Raw genomic sequence first — 24,652 nt, forward strand, 5'->3', positions numbered from 1 at the left:
AGCCTTCCCGCTGATTTCCGCTCCTTCAATCTTGGGGTCATCTGCTGACTTTATCAGCATGTGTTTCTTTCCATGCTGCTGATAGAAAAGCCCAAAACACCAATTGAAAGGGTGAATGTGGAGGATGGAGCCCTCAGCTTTTGGTGAGAACCACTCTTGCTTGCACGTGACTTCCTGCAGCATGAAATGCCTTTGCATTTTCCACTTGTCTATGCTCTGATCCAGGCTGGGATCTCTCCACTCGTCAAGCAGTGGACGGACTCCCAGGACAACTCCCTGCTTGCCATGCTGATGGAAGAAATCACCACTCTTTGCTCTCAACCTGGGGACCTCTCCATGGCTTTGTGCCAGCCTGGAGCAAGAGCACAGGTGAAAGCAGGGCACAGCCCTGCTGTGATCCTGAGCTAAAAGGTGCTCTGTCTTTCTTTTCATTATGCCTCTTTGCAGCTGTTTTGGGTGGGGTCCATCCTGCACAGAAATGCGGTTGATGTTGTAACTTCCCTTTTTCCACTTTGGTAGGTAGAAGTCTCACTTATTTTGCACAAGGAGCCCTCCCCACTACCTACTCTGGGCTGGGCCTCAGACAAGCAGCTGGAGAGCACTGCTAGCTGCTGAGCCTCCCTCCGGCAGCAAGAGCCTTGGGCCAGTCATGACAGGTGAGTCATAAGGCAAATTCAACAGCCGCGGTTGGGGATAGCACATTGCAAGACTTTCTCTCCAGTCAAGTTTTGCAGACGCAGGGAATAGGTCCATGATAGACATTAACACTACAATCACGTCAGGAGTCCTGGGTTCTGGTCTCAGTGTAGCCCCTTGCGCCTTCTGCAATGCCAGGTGAGAGGCAGCAGCTTTGTGCCTGTTTCTCTGTGACCTAGACGGTGGGAGGATCCTGACCCATCTCTAGCAGGTGCCTGGAGAGCTGAAGGTGGAGGGTGCAATGTCAGGGCACATGCAGGACTTTGACCAGCTGGTTTCCTTTGAACTGGGTAGAGCTGAGCCCCGGCTTCAGACACACAGGTGCCTGGACTTGCTGCACTGACAGGGCAGGACTTGGATGGATGTGTCCTGAGAGACCGGCAGGAGCTGGGCCCATGGTGGAGCTCAGAGGGGTGAGAGCATGGAGCATCCTGGAGAAGGATGTATCTGGGCATGAGTGGTGCACAGGGCAGTTGATGAAGAAGCAGTTGCTCTCTGCCAGGCTCAGGGCTGAATTTAACACCACAAAAGGCAAAGCACTCAGTGTCTCAGGCTGCCTGGGTGCTCTTACTAGCACTTGGGTTTGTTCAGCCCAACAGACCCTACCCATCAAGGTGGGAGGTGTTACCCCATCCAACCCAGCCTGCCCTGACTCAAAGAGGGTCCTGACACATTATTTCACCCATGTCCCACCTTCACAACCACAGCAAAGCTGAGAATTGCCTGACCCTTACTGAGAAATTATGACAGCTGTTAGAAATTATGTCAATACTTCAGTTCACAACAGGAAACTTTATTAAACAACAGGAAGCCCATGCTCACGTGTGGACTTACAAAACAACTCACCTTCCTCTCCCCTTGCTCTTTCAGTGCTGCGGGGCTGGCAGACAGGGCTCTAACTCTCATCTCCACACTGGGTAGGGCTGCTGGGCTCAGAGCCAGTCCTGTGTGGCAGAGTCTCACAGCTGTCTCCAGCCTTCAGACAGTGGGTCTGCCCTGCTCCAAACTCCACTTCAGCCCTTGCTCCATCGTGCATGCCTTGGCTGCTGGCTTTGCCTAGAAGATGGATGGTCCAGAGCTGAGCTGGCTGGTGAATCGCTCCCTTCCACTGGGCTCTGCTCAATATCCTCAGCTCAGACTTGACCTGCTCGACAGGAAGGGTTCCTGCCTGCAGCTGGTTGCCATGACGAATGTGAACATCATCCTGCAGCACTACAACTTCACAGGCAAGCTGACCAACCGGCAGTCTGGGGATGAGGGCATGAGTCTCGTCCGCACAACTTTTGCCGTCATCAGCTGCATCATCATCCTGGAGAACCTGCTTGTGCTGCTGGCCATCATGCTGTGCCTGCGAGCCCGCCGCTGGGTCTACTCCTGCATTGCCAGCATCACCGTGAGCGACCTGCTCGCAGGGATTGCGTACCTTTCCAATCTCTGCCTCTCAGGCAAGAAGACCTTCCAGCTTTCACCTCAACTCTGGTTCCTGCGAGAAGGCATCCTCTTCATCGCGCTGGCTGCCTCCACCTTCAGCTTGCTTGTGACTGCCATTGAGCGCTACAGTGCCATGGTAAGGCCGATTGCTGAGAACGAAGCCAGCAAGACCCTGCGCTTACGCAGCCTGATCATTTCCTGCTGGCTGCTGGCCTTCATCATTGGACTGCTCCCACTGCTGGGTTGGAACTGTCTGTGTGACTTCAATGCCTGCTCTGTCCTCCTGCCTCTCTACTCCAAGAACTACATCCTTTTCTCCGTAGTCATGTTCAGCATCATCCTCCTGGGGATAATAGGCCTCTACATCTCAATCTTCCAGCTGGTCCAGGCCAGTTCTAAGCAAACCAGTTCTCGGCACAGCCGCAAACGGTCCCTGCGCTTGCTCAAGACTGTGCTGATGATCCTGGGTGCCTTCATTATTTGCTGGAGCCCCCTCTTTGTCCTGTTGCTCCTTGATGTCTTCTGTGAGACACAGAACTGCACACACCTCCACGGCCTGGACTGGACTTTGGCTTTGGCCATGCTTAACTCAGGCGTTAACCCCATCATTTACTCCCTCCGGAGCGTGGAGGTGCGCCGTGCAGTGGGAAGCCTGCTGTGCTGCTGCTGTGTCAGGGTTGGGCTTTGCAAGCCTGGGAACTGCTTGGTCATCACAGACATCAATTCTGGCTCATCCACAGAAAGCTCCCTGCGTTACCGGGAGAGCTTCCGCAGCTCTGTAGCACTGAATGCCCGGCCCAGAGCACCTCTCTCCAGCAACTCCAGCATGATGAGCAATCTCCCCAGCCTCTGAGAGGCCATGGGGAGAGCAAAAGATGCCAGGCAGCCCACCAGGACCTTGTGCTGCTGGTTCTGGCCTAGCAGAATTGTAACCTACATGCAGCTCAGGCTGACCAGGTGCAGTCCCATCCCAGCTGTTAACTGTGGTGAGGCTTCCCAATCCCTTCAGACTGGCATGTTGCTCCAGTGTGGGTGCAGCATAGGGTCAGGCATTGCTCCTAGCATGGGAGTGAAGGATATGGACACATTTTGGGATAGATGCTCTGCTGAGACAACTGCTGTGCCTAGGTTACAAGTGGACCCTGCTCTCTGTGTGCATGTATATAGATGCTGTACCTTCCCAGATGAGGGTATTTTGCCCCAGAGCACAGTGAGGAATAGGATGAGTATCCCCAGCCAGACTGCCCTCCAACCCCTTCGGATCAGACTGGGCCGGCAGTGCTGCCACTGCATGTTATGCAGGGCTGGAGGCGATACCTGAGTCTTCTGCAGTTTACAGCCTTCTGGAACTGCTGTGATTGGCACAGCTGCTGGAAAGGATGCAGGCTTAATGTCTTGCCAGGGAGTCAAGATCAACTGGGTTTGCAAGTGCAAGCGTGTGCAGCTGCGGGGTAGCTCAGAAGCTGCTGGCCAGGAGCAGGTACCCACCTGTAGTGCAGCACAAATGAGCCACAGGATGGCGAGTGCTGCAGTAACAGCCCAGTCCCTCACCAGAGTGCAGAGGCTGGGCACCATGCCTCGGCAAATGCTGTGACTGCTTACAGCCTGGCAGCAAGAAGTATGAGCTCTGCTGTGCCTCTGGGCCTGGGGCTAAGTCTGCAGTGTCAGCCCTGGCACTACTACGGGCAGAGAGAGGTACGCACAGTGACTGGGGAGTCTGGTGCCATCCTGCGTGGCAGAGCTACCTGCTCCCACCTGGCTGAGCCTCTCAGGTAACACACACCCATACAGCAGAGGGTTTGCAGCGCTGTGGCCTCCGAGAGACGTAGGTCATGCTCAGCAAATCTGCCAAATTCCAAGGTCCCCACACAGGGGGAGATGCTCACTGTGTGGACACTGGAAGGCTGAGCAGCAGCTTCTAGACGGCTTTGCATTCTATTGTCTCTGGTGGGGTTTGGCTCACACCTGAACAGAAGCAGCAGGAATTGTTTCCTTTTCCTTTTTGAGCCAAAAAGGCTGCATCCTTTGAGAAATCTTTTTGAAAATGGTGTTTGCAACAGAACAGATTCGCAAGAGTTGCTTCAACAGCCTGGAACAGAGTCATCACCTGGCAAGAATGGGGTGGAACCTGCCCCAAGCCCTTCTGAAGTTCAGCACAGCTGGGGAAAGGAATGGGGTCTGATCCTAGCTTGTTTGCTCACGTATGGAGTCACATATGGATGCTCCCTACTGCCCCAGCGGTCTGCTGCCCTTGCCTCTCAGAATGCCATGCCTTCTCTCCCCTGAGCTGGCAGGCCAGTGACTGCCTGGCTGTGGCCTCTGTCAGTTTGCTGGCTGGTATCTCTGAAGCGTCAGGAGAGATCCCAAGTTGCTGCAACTTCACGAGCAGGAAGCTTAAGAGGCAGCCAAGCTGTGCATGGACACAGCCCAGCTGACAGCAGAAATGGACTTTTCCATGGGCAGGCAGATAGCTGTGCTGCATGAGGTTCCTGGGGGGAACTGCTCCCAGGGCAAGGCTGGCTGGGGCCAGCAGAGGCTTTTGCAGGGCTTGAAGACCTTTGCAGGAGTTCTGGCAGAGCTGGGGCTGTTACAGGGGTCAAGCAGCACCAGCAGCTCCCAAGGACCCAACAGAACATGCAGAATGCCTGCTGGAACAGGGGTGGTGGGCACAACGACACCCACATGCCAGGCCAGCAGGTTGCAGAAGTTCATTGGGGCCAGGCTTTAGCCCTGGTACTGAGAGGACTGTTCGGTGCTACGAAAAATGGCTGGCTCCAAAATAGCCCCATTCCTGCCTGGGTCTGGTAGAGACCCAGTGGGGCCCAGAAGGCACTGCCAGCTTGCACATCAGATTCCTGCTCTTCTATTCCCTAACCAAGTGAAAAATCAGAGTGGCACCCAAATGGCCTCTTCTCACCATACAAGGAAGCCAAAGCCACCCAAGCACTAGGGAAGAGAAGCTCCCGATGACTTAAAACCTGCTGACCCGTCCCCTCAGCAGGAGTTACTGAGCTTCCAGCCCATTTGTTTTGCAATAAATCTAGATGATAAGAAAGCCCCTGTTTGATTTGCTATTATTTTCTCTTCCTGCAGGTCAGGTACCTGGTGGCTGGTCCCATAGGCAAGGGGCCTCCTAGGGTCAGAGCAGGAGGTCCGGTACCATAGAGGGCGGCGTGGAGGTGGCGGGTATGGGGCAGCCGTTCCCCGTAGGCCCGGGGCAGCCGGAGCGCCCCCGTCGCGTTCCCAGGGCACCGGGATCACCCCCTTCCAAAAGCTGGGGGAGCCCCCCACCCCGTCCCGTTCGCGGGCCGGCAGAGCCGGTGGCAGCGCGGCGCGGGGAGGTGCTGCGCTGTGCCCCGCGCCGGCACCGGGCGCTTCCGCCGCTGCCGTTCGGCGCCGCGTGTGACGGCGCTCCGCGGGTTCGGCTCACGCTTCCCGCGGCTGCGGTGGGCGCGGAGAGCGGCGGTGCGGGGCGCGGGGGCGGGCGGGGGCGGGCGAGGGGCGGCGGCCGCATCGCCGCTGCGGAGCGGAGCGCCCCCTGCAGGCCACGCAGGGCGGCAACGCCCGCTGCCCCCCGCCGCCGCGACTACAGCTCCCAGCGGCCCTTGCGGCGGCGCCCGAACTACAGCTCCCGGCAGCCCGTGGGAGACGCGGACGGTGCGTGCGGCGCCGCGCCGTGCGTGCCGCGCGTGCCGGTGGAGCAGGCCGCAGCGGCGGGGCCGGGTCCGCGGCGATGCTGGAGGAGGCGGGCGAGGTACTGGAGTCGGTGCTGAAGGCTTCGTGCCTGCCGCTGAGCTTCCTGCTCTTCGTGCCCGCCGTGCTCCTGCTCCTGGGCCCGCCGCCCGCCGCAGAGGCCGCCCACGAGTTCACGGTCTACCGCATGCAGCAGTACGAGCTGGGCGGGCAGCCCTACGGTGAGAGACTGCACGGCCAGGCCGGGCGCGGTTCGGCCGCCGGCCTGCGCCAGGCCTCGGCCCTCCGGGAGGGCGAATCCCGGCAGCGGCCCCCTTCAGGGCCGGTGGGGCCCTGGGAAGAGCCCCCGGCCCGGGGAGGAGCCCAGGGTAGGCCGCGGAACTGCAGGCGGCCCGGGGAGGGAGACCCGGCCCGGGGGAGGGTGCAGGGGAGCTCGGGAGGCCCTGGGAGGCTGCAGCCGGGGCCCGGGCCCGGGCGCAGCCCCAGGGGAGGCCATAGGCGGGCGCCGTCTGGCTGAGCTTTACTGCCCAGCCTCAGCAGCAGCAGGAGGGTGCTGAGAGCTCCCACGTGGTGAACTAGAGCTGTCCAAGGACCCTGCCGTGTCCTTGCAGGCTCCTGTCTGTGGGCTGAGCTCCCTGTGCTTCAAGCAGTCCGGCTGCAGCCCTCTTGTATACTGTGGAGCTTGGTCGTGAGCTCAGTTTTGTTCTCCTGCCTTTGATTCTTACTGACAGGTTGATTCTTCTTTGTTCTTCAGCCTCTTCTTCAGGCTCAGTTAGCAGTGGCTATGGCTCTAGTGTCTCCTCGTTTGAAAGTCCTTTCTTTTATAGTTCTTCCTTTATGTTATGATTGACTTCCAGGCTGCCGATTGTGCAACACCTTTTGTTGAGTCAGAAACACAACCTGCTCTGTGAGGCATTGAAGTTTTGTGACCCTTAGCCTCCACTCCCCTGTACTCACTAACCCAGAATTAAGTGTTGGTTTTCAGTCTTCCGTAGATATTTTATTTCAGATCAGGTCATGTGTTCTGTCCATGAGTGACTCTTCCCGCTGTCGCTTTTGTGGCCTAAGTTTCAGACCTCTGTTAACAGTCTGGCATTACAGCCCCACATTTATTCTGTGCTGTCCATGAGACCTGGTCTTTCAGATCTTCATGAGATCAAAGATCAGTAGAAGCTACAAAACGCCAGCTATGCCTGCACGATTTGTAAACACTACAGATGTTATTGGTAGCTTCTGAATACCTGAAATTATTTCTGGGTTCTTCATTTCAGTTTCTCAAAATGCGTGCACATCTTGAGACCTCTGTTGTTGAGAACCTCACTAGATCTGAGGTGGGCTTTCATGGGGGTATTAAGCTATCTCTTTTCTCATGTGGTGGTAAGTCTTTGCTGGCAGGCTTAACGGGGCAGCAGGTGTGTGGTTCATCTGGCTCTGACTTTGGTTGCCTGAGTGTTCTCTCTAGCCAAGTGTTCACAACATATTTTGGAATATTTTGTGAACTTTCGAAAAGCCACACATTGTTTTTTAAGACGCTTGCAATTAACTTTTTATGCTGTTTCTTTTTCTGGAGCCTTTTCGCTCGGTGGAGTGGGTAGTTCCTCTGTTCCTTGCCAGCCCCTTTGGGGAGCTGATGTCCCTGTTCGATGTACATTCTGAGGCCAGATGCCCTTCAGGATAAAAGCTATTTGTTTTTCCAGATTCTCATGTTCTTTTCCAAAAAGACCAAATAGAGATTGCTGTTGAGCCTTTTCTTGCTGGGAGGAGAAGATTTTTTTTGTCAACGCCAGTCATACAGCAACTGAAGAACAAACTTGGACTTCCTCTAACGCTGTTAGAATAGAGTTCCTGACATTGTAAACGAATGATTATTGAACAGTTCTCTGTAGAGAAACTACAGCAAATCAACTTGCCTTGCAATGCTATCAGAAAATACTGTTGGGTCAGCTCTGCTTAGATGTCAGAGGGTTGTGCTAGGAGCAGAACTCTGGATCCACGCTTTGCTATGTTTACACATCATTGGTTTGGGAATGGTGGAATCTAACCTTCAGCAACACTCCTAAACTTGGCATAGGCTGAGATGCCTTCTGGAGCATCTTGCTCCTTCCCTGGCTGCTTGGGGACCCGGGTGATGGTGATGAAGTCTTCAATGTAGGTGCCAGAGTTACAGAAGAAGAAATTGGATTTGGAGCATTACAGATTGTAAGGTGGATTTGAACGTCTCTATTTACACAAGACGTCCTTGTGGTCCCCTCTTGGAAAATGCTGGAGCTGCTGGCAGGCCTCCAGACTGCTGTTCTCCCAGAGGACTGCATTTTCATGTGGGGGATTTGATATGCTGAAACCGAGAGTGGGAGAGAGCAAGCAGTTAGAAGCAGACGGCTCGTTTGTAATTTCCTTAGCCACAGAAGCATCCCAGTGGGTGAGCTACAACAGCTCTTTGGATGGCCATGGGGTAGCCTTGTGTCCTTCACAAAGTGGTTCTGCACAGCTTGCATCTTCTGCTTGCAGATGCAGTCCTACAGCTGGAGGATGCGGTAGGCTGCACAGCAAGAGGCCAGGCTTTTTCCACATGTATTGCTGTCTGCAGGTATTAGCTGCAGGTGAGCAAACAGGTAGTCTGCGTGGTTACGGCGGGGAGGAAGGCTGGAAGGTGGTCAAGACTGTGCAGTGCTGGAGTAAGGGGAGCCTGGCAGGACATGGCTGCACAGATGTTGGTCTGATGGATGCAAGGACAAAACACACATCTCTTCTTTCTTGGACAAGGGGGAAGAGATGACCTTAGCTTTCTGCAGGTCCTGGCTGCTCTGAAGTTCATCAGACTATCACCAAGACTGTTCTGAGAAGGAGCTAGGCTTAAGCAAAGGCGATGTGATGAAATCACTTACAAAACCTCTTGCTCTTTTCTCCTCACAGGCACCAGGAGTGCAGTGCTTAACACAGAAGCCCGCACTGTAGAAGCAGACGTCCTGAGCCGCCGCTGTGTCATGATGCGGCTAGTGGATTTCTCCTATGAGCAGTACCAGAAGGCTCTTCGCCAGTCAGCTGGTGCTGTGGTGATCATCTTGCCGCGCTCCATCTCTTCTGTCCCACAGGATGTTGTAAGGGTAAAAAAAAAACCCATTCCCTATCTCTTCCAGTGGGAGATGTACTTGAGAGGGAGAGGCTTGGGTTGCTATAAGACTGAAAGCCGCTGTTGTAATGCACAACAAATCATATTCTGATTTCTAAACTTGCCTTTCTCTCTCTGCTTTGGTTAATTTTTTTCTGCCCTCTTGCATGTTTAGCAGATGCTAAGTTTGTCTCTCACTTAAACCCTCAGCAATTCATGGAGATAGAGCCGGAAATGCTTGCTATGGAAACCATTGTGCCAGTCTACTTTGCAGTGGAAGATGAAGAGCTTCTGTCTATATATGAACAAACACGGGCTGCTTCTGCATCACAGGGTTCTGCCTCAGCTGCAGAAGGTGAGTTCTGACAAGAGGGGGAAAGGTTTAGAGGAAGACACTCCTGATCTCACCTCTGGGAGCAGTCTGCTGTGTCATGTGCACCATGGACCAGTGTTTTATTGCCTTCATGTTTATTCATATTTATCTGAGCCACAAAGATGATCAGGGGCCTGGAGCAACTCTCCTATGAGGAAAGGCTGAGAGACCTGGGTCTGTTCAGCCTGGAGAAGACTGAGGGGAAGCCTTGTCAATACTTATAAATATCTGAAGGGTGGGTGTCAAGGGGAAGGGGCCAGACTCTTTTCAGTGGTGCCCAACAACAGGCCAAGGGGCAACGGGTACAAGTTGGAACATCGGAAGTTCCAGCTAAACATGGAAAAAAAACCCTTCCCTGTGCAGGTGCCAGAGCAGGGGCACGGGCTGCCCAGAAGGGCTGTGGGGTCCCTTCCCTGGAGACATTCACACCCCGCCTGGACACGGCCCTGTGCCCCCTGCTCTGGGTGTGCCTGCTCAAGCAGGGGGATTGGACAAGATGATCTCCAGAGGTCCCTTCCAGCCCCTGCCATTCTGTGATTCTGTCTTTGTTAAAGTGCTTTGAGATTTAATGGAAGAAAGACACAGCATAAGAGGCAGTATTACTTGACTACCTTTGGAAGTACAGTTGCATGGAGTGAGTTCTCAGCTTCACACTGTTGCAAGTAAGTTAGAAAGCAAAACTCAAGTTAAAAACAACATTGAAGTTATGTGACTACAGTGTGTTGGTAGAAGCTGAAGCTTTTTGTCTGACCACAAGTCAGTTCAGTGCTTCCATGTATTCCCCTGTAAATAGCTTTACTATCTTACTGACCCTGCTGCTCATGATTAACTTGATGCCTGCTGGAGAAAAGTTTTTGGTTTACCCAGCTCAAAATGCTGGGATTTCAGGACAGAATGAAAATGCATTGTCACCATGCTTCCATGTGAATGCATAAACAAAAGCAATAAGTGAGGGCTTAAATGGTTTAAAGCTGGTCTCTTCAGAGCTAGGTTAGCAAGGGAAAAAATGGATGAAACTGCCCCAGGGTACTTTTTTATTTGTTGTTCTAGTTCTGTTGCACACGGCAACTGCCAATGGCTTCCAGATGGTGACCAGTGGGGCTCAAAGCAAAGCTGTTAATGACTGGCTCATACCCAGTGTGGAGGTGAGTTGTATATCGATTCAAACTGGCAATATGGATGGGATGCCTTCTCTTATTGGGACTTTGTCAGACACTTGGACTGATAGGGGGAGTCTCAGCCAGGTAAGTGCCTGAAGTCCTCAGAACTGAGGCCACTGCAGACTCAGTAGGCCTATAGAAGTCAGGGTGTCTTTGTACAGGCACACAAAGGGCAAGGCTGAGTGACACGGATCTTTCCTCTGCAGGGAAGGCTTACAGGGCTGGGTGGAGAAGACCTGCCCACTGTTGTGATAGTTGCCCACTATGATTCTTTTGGAGTGGCTCCAGTGAGTATTCTTTCTTCCTGCAGCTCTCTGTTTCTGTCTTTTTTCCCATATGGCCTCTGCCCCTGTGTTTTGTCTTGGCCTTAAAGACATGGGGTAGTGTGCTACCTTGAAAGCTGTTCTGGTATGTGAGAATAAGTATAGGGTTGTCACCTTGTCTCTGTCCCACTTCATCCTGCAGTGGCTGTCACATGGTGCTGACTCCAATGGCAGTGGTATCTCAGTGCTACTGGAACTAGCCAGGCTGTTTTCCCGGCTCTACACCTACAGACGTACCCATGCTGGGTAAGAAACTGCCCTATGCTTTGCTGAATGTATATAGCTGAGATCAGATAAGAAGGGCTCTTGCTCCGGACCCATGGAGTGTTACAAGCAGTCTTTTACTTCCTTTGCTCTGTTTTGCTTCCCTCTGAGTACAGCTGCTGTTAATGGCCAAGCTGCTTCCTTTGGTTTCTTTGCTGTAGCTCTGCTAAAGCTTGGGACAAGTGAAGGGTGTGATGTGGGAAGTAGATTCCATCATCAAGCACTGGGAACTCCCCCGCCTTTACCCCTGCCCTGCCGTTACCTTAGTATGTGATGTGTAGGAAGCATTTGTTAATGGACAGTTTACCTTGAATGTCAGGTGCTAGCTGTTGTGATTTCACCACACCTTCCAGGCTGAGTAAAGGAGTTCTGTAGCCATGGAGTGCAGTGCGCTAACACTTTTCTGTCTTCTTTCGTGGGCAGGTATAACTTGCTGTTCTTTGCCTCTGGAGGTGGCAAGTTTAATTATCAAGGAACCAAGCGGTGGCTGGAAGACAATTTGGACCACACGGGTGAGTAAGGGGCTGGCGTTCCAGCATGTTCTGTGGCAAGGCCTCTGTCAATACAATTTTGTTAAGTGTCTACTATATCAGCCCTCCTGTGAGAACCTCCTTGCGTGGGCCTTGCTTTTTTGGCATGGAAATCCCAGCACAAAACATAGCAATAAAGGTTTGGATTTTTCTGTTGCAGATTCCAGCCTGCTGCAGGACAACGTAGCGTTTGTTCTCTGCCTTGATACTCTGGGCCGAGGCAATAGCCTTCATCTCCATGTCTCAAAGCCTCCCAAGGAGGGAACCTTGCAGCATGCGTTTCTGAGAGAACTGGAGATGGTAATGAAAAGCATTTTAGGTAGATGGGAACTTCGGACTTACTATGGGGAGTTGCAGCTCTCTAAGAGAGGAAGGAAGGAAGGCGTGAAGAAAGGGTGTGCTGTTACCATAAACAATACATGAAGTATTTCAATTTGATTTGAAGTGCAGACAAATTCTCATGCCATAGTCCCAAATGAAGCAGACTAGATCTGCTGCTTTTTCCACTCTACTTCCTTATGGCTTGTTGCTTACAAAAGCTGCCCTGTAGTGACATTAAAATAGTTTTTTTGATGTTAAACCAGCTTTTTAATGGCAGTAACTGCACCTTACAGGTGAAAGTGCGTTTACCTTCTGGAGCACAAAACAATTGGGTCTAGGTGGACTGGGCAGTGCAAGATGGGACTGTGCAGTGGGCAGCATGACACCCAGGGTGCCTTGTCCTTTCCCTTAGGTTATTGCCAGCCAGTTCCCGGAGGTGAAGTTTTCCATGGTGCATAAGAAGATAAACTTGGCTGAGGACATGTTGGCATGGGAGCATGAGCGTTTTGCCATCCGACGCTTGCCAGCATTCACCATCTCCCATCTGGAGAGCCACCGGGACAGCCTGCGCAACAGCATCATGGATCGGAGGTTAGAGGCCTTTGGAGGGGCTGCAGTTGAAATCCAGCCCATAAACACAAATTGGCCTCATGACTGCTTGTGCTGTTCTGATTGTCAGAGGATGGGTGAAAAAACACGGGGAGCTGGACTGTGGATTCAGGCTCGTCCTTGATGCAGTGAAAAAGTGTGGTTTCTGGTGTTGACGAGTCCATAATCCTCTCTTTTGCTTTAGGGCACGAATAGACACTAAGGCACTAACCAGGAATACGAGGATCATTGCTGAGGCTTTGACAAGGGTCATCTACAACCTAACAGACAAGGTAAGAGCTGCCCATCGTGCAGTGCTAGCCAGATTTGTCCTACCCAACCAAGCATGCTCTCACCAATAGCCTGGGTTATTTTTTTCCCTTGCAGGGAGCACCTGCAGATCTGCAGATCTTCACAGATCAGATGGTGAGCACGGTACATTTTGGTAACCTTGTGGGAAGAAGGAATCAAGAGTCTGGGAGAGAGGTCTGGTCTCAGCAGATGTGTGGTTGACTCCCTTTCTTTGGTGGTACTTTTCTGCAGCAGATCCAGCAGGAGCAACTGGAATCAGTGATGGACTGGCTGAGCAGTCAGCCCAGGGCTGCCCAGTTGATTGATAAAGACAGCACCTTCCTCAACACCTTAGAATATTATATGGGTCGTTACCTGAAGGATGTCAAACAGCATCATGTAAAGGCAGACAAACGGTAAGAAAAGACATGAAAGAACCATCCAGAGCATGCTGACTGGCTTCCCCCTCCAAAGAATTTTGTCTCGGGGCTGCAGCTTTTCTGGCTTCTTGGCATGTAGCTGGAAGTGATGGCTCTTTTCTGTTCTCCTGTCAGTTGTGGTTCATGCTCTCTGTTCTCCCAGAGAAAGCTCTTTATCATTCCCCACAGCACAGTAACAAGTCCCAGCAGCCCCCTTTCTCTGAAGAGCTTTTTTTTTCACTGTTTTGGTTCCACCCTTTCCCACTTAGAGTTCTGCTCCTCTCTGAATGCAGGAAAAGACTAAGGTCCCCTAGAAAGCTTTCTTTAATTGCAAAAAGGCAGCTTCCAGCCTGTGTAACCTGCTTGGGTTGAAGCAGTTTAATGAACCCAGTGAGGCGCCTTCCATGTACTTCTGAGACAGCTGAACAGTATGTGTTCTGAACTGTACCTTAGACTTCTGACTGTAGGAAAAGAAAGCCTTGACAATCAAAATAAATTCAAAACTGGTATGCAAGGTGGTCATGCTTACCTGTCTCTGGTTGGACGAACTCCTTGGGAACAGAGGTCAGGGCTGTCCTCACTGCAGTGTCAAGAAGTTTAATACAACCTGAAGGATTTTATTTTTCTTTTCACAGGGACCCCGAGTTTGTTTTCTATGACCAGCTGAAACAGGTGATGAATGCATACAGGTATGGAATTCCATTGAGCATGCTGGGCTATTGTCTCACTGTGGTAGTACCTGCTGTAGCAATTTTATGTGTTCTTTCTTTATTGCAGGGTCAAGCCAGCGATCTTTGACCTGCTTCTGGCTGTTTGTATCGCAGCCTACCTTGGTGTTGCCTATATTGCAGTGCAGGTAAGAGAAGAGAAGCAGGAGACAAGTGTATTTTCCTCATAAATCATGTTAGCTACAGTGACTAGTGCTCACACAGTCCCAGCACCAAAGTTGGAGCAACAATGCCACCCCACTAAAAGTAGTAATCAAAAATGGCTGGCTGTTTTGGTGTGTATGTTTTTGAGTATCTCAGCTGGCTGTGCTGAAGGCAATCTCTTGCCCTTCTAGTGCAAAGCTGATTTACAGAGCTCCTTCTCTTGGTCAAGGACATGTGCAACTCATTTGTTAGGCTCTTTTGGCTATGTAACAGCTTCAGACTGAAACATCTCAAGGCAACTAAAATCTGTAATGTTAAAGGTTTGCAGCTTGTAGTAAGTTAGGAGTGTTAGGAGATCCTTCCAGTATCTGAACTTGGGATGCAGCTTAGAAGTGCATCTTCAGGGTTTTGTTTGGGTGGGTTTTTGGGGGCGGTTTTATTTTTGTTTTGTTTTGTTTCTATGAAACCATAAATACGTCCTGTGTCCATACTCCTGGAAATGTGATGCTTCATGCCTTAGCCAGCCAGCTTAAATTTAGTGGTTTTGTTTAAGTGTTAACAAAGCCACTGTGAGCTAGGGTTCTGATCCTGGCTGGGTTCTCTGAAGAACATGAATGAAAAGGAAGCATTTTAGATTGATGTAAATTTTGATCATGTTATTTGTGTTCATTATTTGTTTGGGGAAACAAAAAGCATTTAAAAATCCAATGCAACAACATAAACAGGAGGGAGAACATATCCTTTGATTTCTGCTAGCTGTCTTCATTATGTTTGCTATTACAAATTATTTGAAGCCTGGATCTTGTTATATCTCTCAAATACCTGAAGGTAGCTGTTGTCGAATCAAAATGCAATTAATCAAAGCAAAATCAATAGAGGAAGTAAGTGAATTTCAGAGTCACTGGTGAAATGGTGAAAGAGAAGATCCAGTTAAAGAATTGTGAACTACTGGGAATCTCTGTGTTTGCCTGGTTCATTTTCACATTCCTGAAACTGCTAGCAGCAGTGTTTCTGTAGTAACCAGTATAATGCATGTGTTAGAAACTGAAGCTTTCTCTTCCCCTTCAGAAGGAACACAATTGGATCAAAAAACGTAAAATCTTTAACAAGTGTTTGCATCTTCACAATGGGGGTGATGCAGGTCTGCACAAACACTTCTGTAAGCCATCACTTTCTGTACAACTTCAAGTAACTGGCTGCATTGTAATAATTACTCCTAATTCACCAAGTCCCACTCTCTCTTCAGGATTGAGAGTGCTAGTGGATGATCCAAACAGGGTATTGCATTTGCAAATTAGTATTGATTTAAGCTTACTAGAAAGTTTTCTCTCTGTGTAGAACACAGTCATTTTATTAGAATTTATAAGGACTCATGGTTATTTATTTTCCTTCTGTTTCCAGCACTTCGGTCTCCTTTACAAAATGATACAGAGATTATCCCTTAAAACCAAGCAGCAGTGAAGCAATGAGTCATCACCCATATAGCAGCACTGAGCCATCGGTGAGCCCATCAGGAACCTTCTGCCTTCCATTGAACCCTGCTGTTTCTCCTCCTCTGTCTCCTCTTTGCTGCTCTATAGAGGGGAGGAAGGCAGAAAGAAAACGAAATTTCAACTCTTGTGCACCTTTTAAGTGCTTTTTCTTCACCTTCTTCCCCTGACTTGCACCATCTCTATTTTCCTTTGCTTTTTGGCGAGGGAGAGGCTCAGAGACTTCAGTAGTTCCTGCAGGTTGTTTAAACACTGAACAGCTGATTCTGAGCAGCTTCTGTGAGTGTAAAACAAGTCCAGCACCTTCATGAACACATGTGCCGTACAGCCAACTTGGGAACTGAAACTACAGAGTAGAGTGACGTGTTATCTCTGCCCAGCAAACAAGGACTCAGAAGAGTTGTTTAAAAGAAAAAAGTGCACATGCAAATTAAAGAGAATACTATTAGCATGTTTTCTTATGGCACCTCTTCCTTAAGCTCGCTGCCTGGCTTTAGGAAGGTGTGCTGAGCAAGCAGTGTCCGCAGGAAGTGTCGTCTTGCGTTGTGTTTAGACTGTGCAATAGCTCATTCCCTTTTAGGAGGTGCACTGTAAATGGTCTTGACTGTTATTGACAGAATAAGGAGAGATTGTTAAAATGGGTTCCTTGCATTAGGGTTCTTATTAGGACGGGTCCTCTCCTGTCTCCATTGGAGGATGCATTTTGCTGTGTACTTGATTTCTCTTAAAGTTTATGGTCCTTCAACAGTTCACAGCTGCCACCACTCTGTGCTAAACTCTTGCTTAGTTTTTAAGGGGTGTTCTACAGTCCCAGCTGCTGCAGGATCATGTTCTGTGCTGTTAGATGTATTTAAACGAGCTGGTTATATTAATAGCAAGAGAAGTTCAGCTCCTGCTGAGCTCTGGTCTGTAATCCCTTAAATCTTCATTCCTCAGTTTTTATTTCCAGATGGATTCTGGATTTTGGGGTGTTTTCCCATGTTCACCTGCATCTCAGGATCTCATTTCACATTTTTCAGCTCTATTATTTCTGGAAACACTGTTCCTGGCCTGCACATATGAGCAACTTCCCAAAGCGCTTGTTTCTGTCCTTTTGTGTGCTGCCCCCTGTATGAAGGGAGGCAGGTCAATTAGCCATTAAAAAGCAAAACAAAACAAAAAAATAAGTTTTATGAATGTCATTTTAAACATGGCTGTTTCTGGAACTGCACCTAAGGGAGTGTATCTCGGAACACACACTCTCTGTTACTTTTATCCTTGAGCAAGACTTATTTTTAGTTTGCTGATACTTCTGGCTGGAGAGAGCTATGTCGTTGCCCAAAATAGTTGCCAGTGCTATGCAAAGATCAGGAGGGCCAGGTAACCAGTTGCTCAAGCATTGGCGTCATCTTAACTCTTTCCTGAATTCCACCATCCAAGGTAAGCAGGATATTTCTCACCACTTTCTGGTGAATGCCCTTTCTGGGCAGTGTTGCACTTTGTTTACCCTCAAGTTGTAGAAAATACATCAAGATACTGACTACAGTCCTAGGCTAGTTGTAGTTGTGGAAGATGTCCTGACTGAATACTACTGTCCTGACAGCCAACGATGTTTGAGTCCTTTCAGTAACTTGTTCTATGCATATGAGGTCTCTTCACAGGCCATGGTGACTACCTTTTTTTTTTTTTTTTTTTTTTTTTTTTGGAAATGGCTACTTGTATTTAAAATAGCATCTTTTACAGAGGCTGAAAAGCTTGTGGACTTGAATGAAGGTGTACCCTTTTTTGTGTATGCAAGGAATATTCAAGCTGTGGATCCTTGTCTTCACCACAGCTGCTGTGCACACACTTGTTAGAAAAGGAATTGTTGTGGGTGGTCACTGTCCTTGTCCTTTGGATGGGAACCAAAGCACTGATTAGCAATCGTGCTGCAGCTTGACTTGATGCATATAAAATTTGCAGGTAGTGGGCAAGAGAGAACAGAATGGGCCTGGAGCATTCTTCCTTGCAGTGGAGACTGTCAACCTTCAGTTTTCCAGATAAGAAGCTCAAAGTTCGGTCAAAAAGTTCCACCCAGGCAACCCACTGTGGTTGCAGCTACGTCCCTGTCGAGGTTGTAGCATTAAAGCGAACACTTCAGCCCCTTGTGGTCTCAACAATAAACTGCTAACGCTCCTGATGCAGTGCCAGAAGCCAGTGGCAGCCATCTAAAAGGAAGGTGGATAGAGGTAAATGAGGAGAGTTCGTAAACCTGAAGGGCAGTTGGGATAGTACGTTGCTTTCCCCACGCAAGGGTAATTTGTCCTACAATCTGATTGGAGGCATTTGGTGTGTATCTAGCTGGCTGCCACAGTGAGTAGTTTATACTACAGATAAGGGTTTATGCTTTTGATCAAAGCACAGGTGCACTGAAACATTACATACACAAATCCAAGATGGTAAAATCCAACTTTCTCATAGCTGGAACATAGTGCCCGTCTGGGAGTGAACTTAGTTCCCACAGTGCTCTTTCCTTTGCGAAGTTGACAGAGAAGCTTGTAAATAGATACTGCTATTCTGCTAGGTTTTGAAAAAACAAGAAAAATAGTGCTGATCCATACTGCAGCATATCTGATAATTCTGTCACCTACATGAGACATGCAAAGGCAGAAATCCAACAGCTGTTACGGTAAAATGAGAGTTCTCCACAACATTGCAGAAGAGCGCTGTGTAGCTGATTCTTGTTGCCCGTATGTTTACCTGTCCTTTTTATCAGGAGTTTGCCGGGCCTGGAAGGAAGAAGCATGGAAAGCGTATGTCTGCATATACACAAGTGGCTAGCAGTTGATGCCTCTAGCCATAAAAAAACCAAGTTTATTTGCTATCTCTACCTATTGTCCTGGTTCTGTCAAAGTCTGCAGCTCAAAAAATGGTTTTGCAGCAGGATTTTAGCACGGAAGCTGTGCATTCCTTCTATCCGCTCCCACCCACACAGGCGCTAATGGGGATCGTATATGAGTAGTTTGGACTATTGTAGTTGATCTCCCAAATAAGAGGTTGGTTCACTGTTATGAAATAAGTATTGTGCAATATGAATGCCACCCTTGTACTCAGTGCGAAGAGGAAAGACTCTGAAGCCAGAATGGGATTAGGTACTCTACCGTCAGTGTCTGGAAGAGTCGCCACAATCTATTTAGATGTTTAAAACCACAGAGACCCCAAATTGTTGTGGGGCTTATGGTTGGGGGTGTGTGTGTGTGTGTGTGTGTGTGCATTTGTTTGTTTTAAATTGTGCTTTCATGTTCACAGCATAAGTTAAAATACCAAGCTTCTCCTGCACCTTGTGGCAAGCTGGGTTTTACATTTAAGAGCCATTCAGTCTTGACTTACCTATCTGAAATGATGGGGGTGCTACTATATGTCTTAGTAAACTGGGCCTCTGGTGGGCCTCTGGGTGCTCAAGTGTGGGTTTCCTGCTTGCTCTCTTTGGTCTGTTTAGTTTCCATTTGTAGTTACTGGATAGCAAACCTCAAGGTTATGATCTGGAATAATTTGCAGCTCAGGAAAAAGAGTTGATTTATCTAGCAATGTTAACTCAATTATTTCTCTCTTGTGTGTCCTAAAGAACAAATGTATATTGGGGGTGAATATTTAAAAGATAATAGAAAATTCAATGCAGTTGATTTACATATTTTTCTGACTAGAAATGTAATAATATTTAAGTATTTTAACATTTTTTTCATTTCCTTATTTGTTTGTCTCTCTTTCCCTTGCAAAAATAAACCAAGTGAGTAGGTTTGAAGAACACATTTGTTGGAGAAACTATTTGCTGCTGGAAGCTCAAAAAGCTGGAATCTCCTTGCACTGTTTGAAGGAACGGACGCCCTGCAAAAAGGGGGAAATGTGTATATTTAAGAGCTTACATCATCCCTTCTGTATAGTCAAAAGTAGAATAGTATGACAGAAAACGTTACAGACTCTGAGCAAAAATCCAGCAGTTTGAGGTGAGCAAATTCCCATTTGTTCAAAGGGTTTGTGACGATTTGAAGCAATTAGAGTTTCTATGCAAGACAGCTTCAGTACTGTGAAAAATTGGCTACCTGAGAAGCCGACAGCACGTCCACCAGTGGTAGATCATTGTGCCTCTGTCATTACCAAATGATGTTTTGAACGCTTGTAAACTATTTATTCAAATTATAAGCATTGCAAGAGATCTGTCCCCTGAGCTCGAGTCAGTCAAGTCTTACAAATCACAGCGGTAAAACTGACCTGAACACAACAGGAAGGGAAAAGCAGAGGTGGTACTTTCATTCTGTTCTCCTCGTAGTGGCTCAGTAGCTAAAGGGTTCTCCTGGGTAAGACCTTTCCTCCCAGCACCAGCCGCCCCACCTTCCCACTTGCGCTGGAGGGACGTGCAAAGCCAGGCCTCAGCCGGGCTGCCGGGAGGCGGCCAGGCCCCCTGCTGCTGGGGCCCTGCAGCCACGGGGCAAACCGACGAAGTCCCGGCAACGCCGGTCTCCGCTGCGCCCCCCGCCGTCCCCTGACGGTGGTTCGGGACTCGGCGGGGAAGGGCCAGCACCCTGCCGGGCCGGCTCCGAGGCGGATGGGGCACGTCCCGCGCCAGCCGGCCGCAGCTCCCCACCCGGGCCGCGCCGGCCGCCGGGCTCCCTGCCGGGCTCGGCGCGGGGCGCGCGGCGCCGCCGCAAACGGCGACGAGGCAGGCCCGCCGGCGGGACTGGGCGGGGCCGGCGGGCGGCGCCGCGGCGATTGGCCGGGGGGCGGGGGGCGCTGTCCACGGGGGAAGCGCGGGGGAGCCGCGGGACTGGGGGACGGCTGCGGGGGGCGGAGCGCGGCTCTTCGAGAGGGCGGCGGGGCCGGCCGCGTGCAGCACGCGCAGCCCCCTCTCAGGTACGAGCGGGGCCGGGACCGCCCTCCCCGTCTCTCCTCCCCGTCTCTCCTCCCCTCCTGTGGGCCCCGGCGGCTCTGGCGCTTTCCCCCGCCGCTTCCCGGGCTGACCGGCCGCTCTTCCCATAGGATGCCTAAGGCCAAGGAGCTAGCGGGGACGAGCAGCTCGGAGAGCGGCCCGGAGGAGGACGAGGGAAAGGTACCGCCGCTCCGGGGAGAGGGTAGGGCCGCCAGCAGAGCTTCCTGGCGGGTCTTGGCCCCGACGCGCCCCTCTCGCCGCACGGCGCAGCTGGCACCTGGCGGGCGCAGCGCCCCCGGTAGCGTGCACGCCTCGTTCGCGGAGCTGGTGGGCTGTGGAGGCTCAGGGGCGGCCCGAGAGAAGGGCTGTGGCTCTCGGACCGGGCTGTTCAAAGCGGTGAACTCTCTTTTTAGAAAAGAAAGAAAGAAATATCTCCAAAGTCAGAGAAAAGGCCGAAAAACCCAGGCAAAACCTTCAAAGGTGACAGAAAATCCTCTGGGACGAGGCACTGAGGAGGAGGAGGGCATGTTCCAGGTAGGGAGGACAGGAAGCTGCTCTAGGAACACATCTTCTCTTTATACAGGTGTCCCCTCCGCCTCCTCTGCTGGCAGCTGAGCTGGGGGCCTGGGGTGCCTGCTCTCCCTTCGCTGGCCCTCTGGCACCAGCGGGCCCCGCGGGCTGAGGGGCGGCTTGCTGCAGGGCTGGGTTTAACGCAGGCTCTGTGTCGCCGCAGATTGGGAAGATGCGTTATGTCACAGTGTCCTGCTTCAAGGGGAAGGCCCTCGTGGACATCAGGGAGTTCTACGCTGACAAGGAGGGCAGCGTGAAACCGGGGAGGAAAGGTACGACCGCGTTCCCTAGGTGGCAGCCGGGGGCCGCGCCGCCTCGGCGGCCGGCTCTCCAGCTCCTGGGCGGCCCGGACGGAGCCCGGAGCGCGCCGCGCTGCGGGGCTGGGGGGCTGAGCAGACCGCACGGGAGGGCTCAGTGCTTCCTGAGCCCGGGTGGCAACAGCTCAAGAAAAGCGCAAAGAATGAGTGAGCGTGAGTCTCCAGTGAGATTTGGCGCTTGGCGGGACTGCTCTGAGAAGCAGTGCAGGAAGCTGCTGTGCAGGGCTCCGGTTCCACCGCTGATCACCAGTCCTTTCTCTGGCTGTTGGCAGGGGCAGAGCTGCAAGGTGGAGGAGGGGAGGCTGGAAACACTGGCTCTAATGTTACTTCCTTGTCTCCTACTGTTAGCTGACAAACTTGTGTTTTGGTACTGGTGATGCCTAGGCGGAAAAGGTAGCGTTTTGCGTGTTCGCCCCTAATCTCTAATGGTGGAGCTGTGCTTGACAGGGAGAGCCTCCCAGAAGTAAATCCATTCTTCCCTATCTAGGTGGGGACAGGAAGGTGAAGACCCTTCCAGATCCCTACCAAGACACTCCAATGCTGCTGTCTTAGGTGTTCCATATTCTTTTGGTAAGGTGTCTGATGATGTGATAGAGTGGCATGACTTGAGTAGCCTATCACAGCAGCGCTACCTGAGTAGGTGATGCAAGCAAAGGCAGCTGGAGAAGGGAATACACATTTTTCTCCAGAGTTCCTCAACTGATGGGTCAACACTCAACTTAGGCCTTTTGCTTTGGGACTCTGACAGTGACTTGCCAGCTTGCCTTGTAGTTCACAAGCCTTGGACTCTCTTTGTCTACCCTGTGTGTTATGCCCAGCAAAGATTCAGTCAATGCGGGGTTTCCTGGGGAACTTTTTCATCCTTGCTACAGATTTTTATGTCAGGGCAGATGACTATGTTTCAGCTTGGTTTGCTTCATAACCATTAAGCATGGTTTTCCTTCCAGAAATTAATTTCCTTCAGAGAAGTTACAAGTATAAATTACTCGCTTAGAGGGAACTGCATACCCTGTAATGAAAATGGGAAGGAAAGCCTTCAAGCTTTTCTGTGCCACTGGGGGCAGAGAGGGAAAGGAGCACTGTGGGCTCCTTCCAGGCTGGAAAAGCACACCCACGATATAAGACAGACGATCTGTCAGTTAAAACAGAGATCATGAAGAAATGTTTTTTTCATTTAAATACTGCCTCTGCTGTTTTTCTCAAGAGTTCTTGGCCCCTGATTTTTATCTAGAGAATTTAATTAAGCTTGGGCCCTATTTCTTAAATCTGATTCTTAACAAAGCCAAAAGGAACAAGTTGACAACATCTGGCTGGAACCCACGTAGCAATTCCACTACCATGTTTGTTTTGTACGGGAGAGGGGCAGGATATCAAGACTTTATCTCTGCTGGATCTAAAGAGAAACCAGTTCTTTTCTAGTGTTTAAGCTACACTAGTGATTTCTTGTTAGCAGCAGTTATTTCAATAAAGCTAGAGTTGGTATTATTTTCTTTGGGCAGTTGAAAGGATGGTGTCCTCACTGCTGTGTGGAGTAAGGTTCTCCTAGAATTTCTTCCCAGCTCCTGTGGGTGGAAATTTTTACTATAAGAGGCTGCAGGACTCTTAGGAGATAATTTGAGCTTATATTCTCATATGGCGCTTCTGTGATAGCACTGAGTACTTCTTGATATGGATGCTGCAGTGCTGGCACAACTGCCATGCTTAGAAGGCTGCTTCTGTTTCTGGTCTGTGCCTCTGCCTCAGATTCCAGCTTTCCCTTCTATAGCTAGTCTGAAGGAGCTGATCTGGTGTGCTACTTGATGCTTACCTCTTGCCTCCTCTGAAACCTCTCCCTTTGCTGTTTCTAGGGATTGCCCTGTCTGCAGAACAGTGGAACCAGCTGAAGGAGATCATTCCTGAGATCGATGCTGCAGTCAAGAAATTATAAGATGAAGAATCTTGGATACCTTCAATCTGTTTCCTTTCTCTTAAGTGTGCTGGCAACTATGAAGTCAAGGATTCTCATCTGGAGCCTTCCTCTCACCTTGCTGGGTGGTGGTCATGCTGAAAAGACCAGAGACACTTCTATTTTCAAGAAGTAGCTTGTTATGAGCACCTGGAACTAGAGCCAGTGCTGTGAAGTGAGACATCAGCACCTCTGATCTCAGGCAGACTTGAGGTCTGTGCTGGTGAGGGACATGACCCTAGCCTGGCTTTCCAGGGGTGGATGGCTTCAGTCTACTTTGTGGAGTGCTTTAACTGCTCTGCATCTGTTACTGTCTTCCACTTGGTTGACTGTTGAGTAAGATGGTTTGTATACCTCATGTTGTCATCCTCTTGGTTTCCTCCACATGTCATTCTGGCTATTTCAAGTACTTTCTGTGTTGGTGAGGGTCAGTTGGTGTTTGGGGTTTTGTTTGTTTGTTTGTTTTTGGGGTGGTGTGGTGTGAGTGAAGAAAGGGATTATTATAACTTAGCAACAGGTTTGTCTGTAGGGAGTGAATATGCACAATAAATGTGTTTGCATTCTAAAAAAAAAAGAGGCATAGTGTTTCACAGGCTGGCGCCTCAACTCTTTGTTTCAGGCACCCTTCTCTGTAGGTTGCTGTTGGATTTCCCTTTCAGGAGAAGAGTGCTCTGTAGTGTTTATTCTCATGATATGTTCCCAATAATCCTGCTATACAGAAGCACTCAGACAGTGGTCTACTCCAGGTCATGGGAAGGGCAAGCTAGAATGTGAAGCATTCAAAAGAACTGGTAATTAGGAGGCCTATTAAATATAGGGGAAACCAAAGGCCTAAGGAGGAAAAAGAATATTCCTTTCCCTGTCGCAGAGAAAAATGACAAGCTATGGAAAGAGTGGAGAGAGACTATTTTATCCTTGAGTTCTAAATGAATCCCACTCTGGGATCAGCTGCAGCAGGCAGAGCCTTCCTTAGCAAGACTTCTCCAGACTTTTCAACAGCTTGTGTCTTCCATCTATTTTTGGTTTTTCTCTTGCCCTGGTTTCCATAGTATCCGAATGCTTCATGCTTTTAAATATATCTGACACTTGCAACACCTTGGTAAAGTAGGAGGTACTAAGGCCCTTGCTCTATAGAGGTGCTGGAGCTGTAACAGCTTGGGGATGTGGGGTGAAGCAGCAAATTGAAACTAGGCTTTCCTAAATGCTGAATTTGTAACTGCTGGATTAACCTTTCACTAGGAGTAACAGGAGAAAAAAAATGTATCTTCATAAATCTGTCCCTTAAAAAAATTTTGAAGGGCTCAGTGCTGTAGCTGCTTGGCTGAGGGGTGGAGATGGGTAGACTTGACGACTGAGGCATTCTCCTCTAATCCTGTGT

The 24,652-nt window shown here is 50.1% G+C and overlaps 2 protein-coding genes and 1 pseudogene across 4 annotated transcripts; all 3 read left to right on the forward strand.

Annotated features, from left to right (window-relative positions):
* Nucleotides 1–1,464: 1,464 nt before the first annotated feature.
* S1PR4 (sphingosine-1-phosphate receptor 4) lies at nt 1,465–5,178 on the forward strand. Its single transcript, XM_075077395.1, has one exon. The coding sequence runs from the start codon at nt 1,760–1,762 to the stop codon at nt 2,978–2,980; it is 1,221 nt and encodes a 406-aa protein (XP_074933496.1). The 5' UTR covers nt 1,465–1,759; the 3' UTR covers nt 2,981–5,178.
* Nucleotides 5,179–5,752: 574 nt separating this feature from the next.
* NCLN (nicalin) lies at nt 5,753–19,323 on the forward strand. Of its 3 annotated transcripts, none has more exons than XM_075077750.1 (15): nt 5,753–6,041; nt 8,734–8,924; nt 9,140–9,284; nt 10,353–10,447; nt 10,669–10,749; nt 10,928–11,031; nt 11,473–11,561; nt 11,740–11,879; nt 12,313–12,491; nt 12,694–12,781; nt 12,876–12,914; nt 13,032–13,195; nt 13,834–13,887; nt 13,976–14,054; nt 15,472–19,323. In XM_075077750.1, exons 1-15 carry the CDS (start codon nt 5,861–5,863, stop codon nt 15,529–15,531), a joined length of 1,689 nt encoding a protein of 562 aa, XP_074933851.1. In that variant the 5' UTR covers nt 5,753–5,860; the 3' UTR covers nt 15,532–19,323. The 3 variants fall into 3 exon arrangements, with proteins under 3 accessions (XP_074933851.1, XP_074933852.1, XP_074933853.1); XM_075077751.1 differs by having other exon boundaries at nt 5,771–6,041; nt 13,035–13,195; XM_075077752.1 differs by having other exon boundaries at nt 5,771–6,041; nt 8,734–8,918.
* LOC142049786 (activated RNA polymerase II transcriptional coactivator p15-like) lies at nt 19,303–23,837 on the forward strand (annotated as a pseudogene).
* The last annotated feature ends 815 nt before the right edge of the window (nt 23,838–24,652 follow it).

Source organism: Phalacrocorax aristotelis, chromosome W, assembly GCF_949628215.1.
Source record: "Phalacrocorax aristotelis chromosome W, bGulAri2.1, whole genome shotgun sequence".
NCBI lineage: Eukaryota > Metazoa > Chordata > Aves > Suliformes > Phalacrocoracidae > Phalacrocorax > Phalacrocorax aristotelis.

What these genes read in the sequence shown, in the direction of transcription:
- S1PR4 (XM_075077395.1), top strand. Translation starts at nt 1,760, where the DNA reads ATGGATGGTCCAGAGCTGAGCTGGCTGGTGAATCGCTCCCTTCCACTG.
- NCLN (XM_075077750.1), top strand. Translation starts at nt 5,861, where the DNA reads ATGCTGGAGGAGGCGGGCGAGGTACTGGAGTCGGTGCTGAAGGCTTCG. An exon ending in GGCTCATACCCAGTGTGGAG is followed by an intron (nt 10,448 to 10,668) that starts GTGAGTTGTATA and finishes TTTCCTCTGCAG; the next exon opens with GGAAGGCTTACAGGGCTGGG. An exon ending in AGACAATTTGGACCACACGG is followed by an intron (nt 11,562 to 11,739) that starts GTGAGTAAGGGG and finishes TTTCTGTTGCAG; the next exon opens with ATTCCAGCCTGCTGCAGGAC.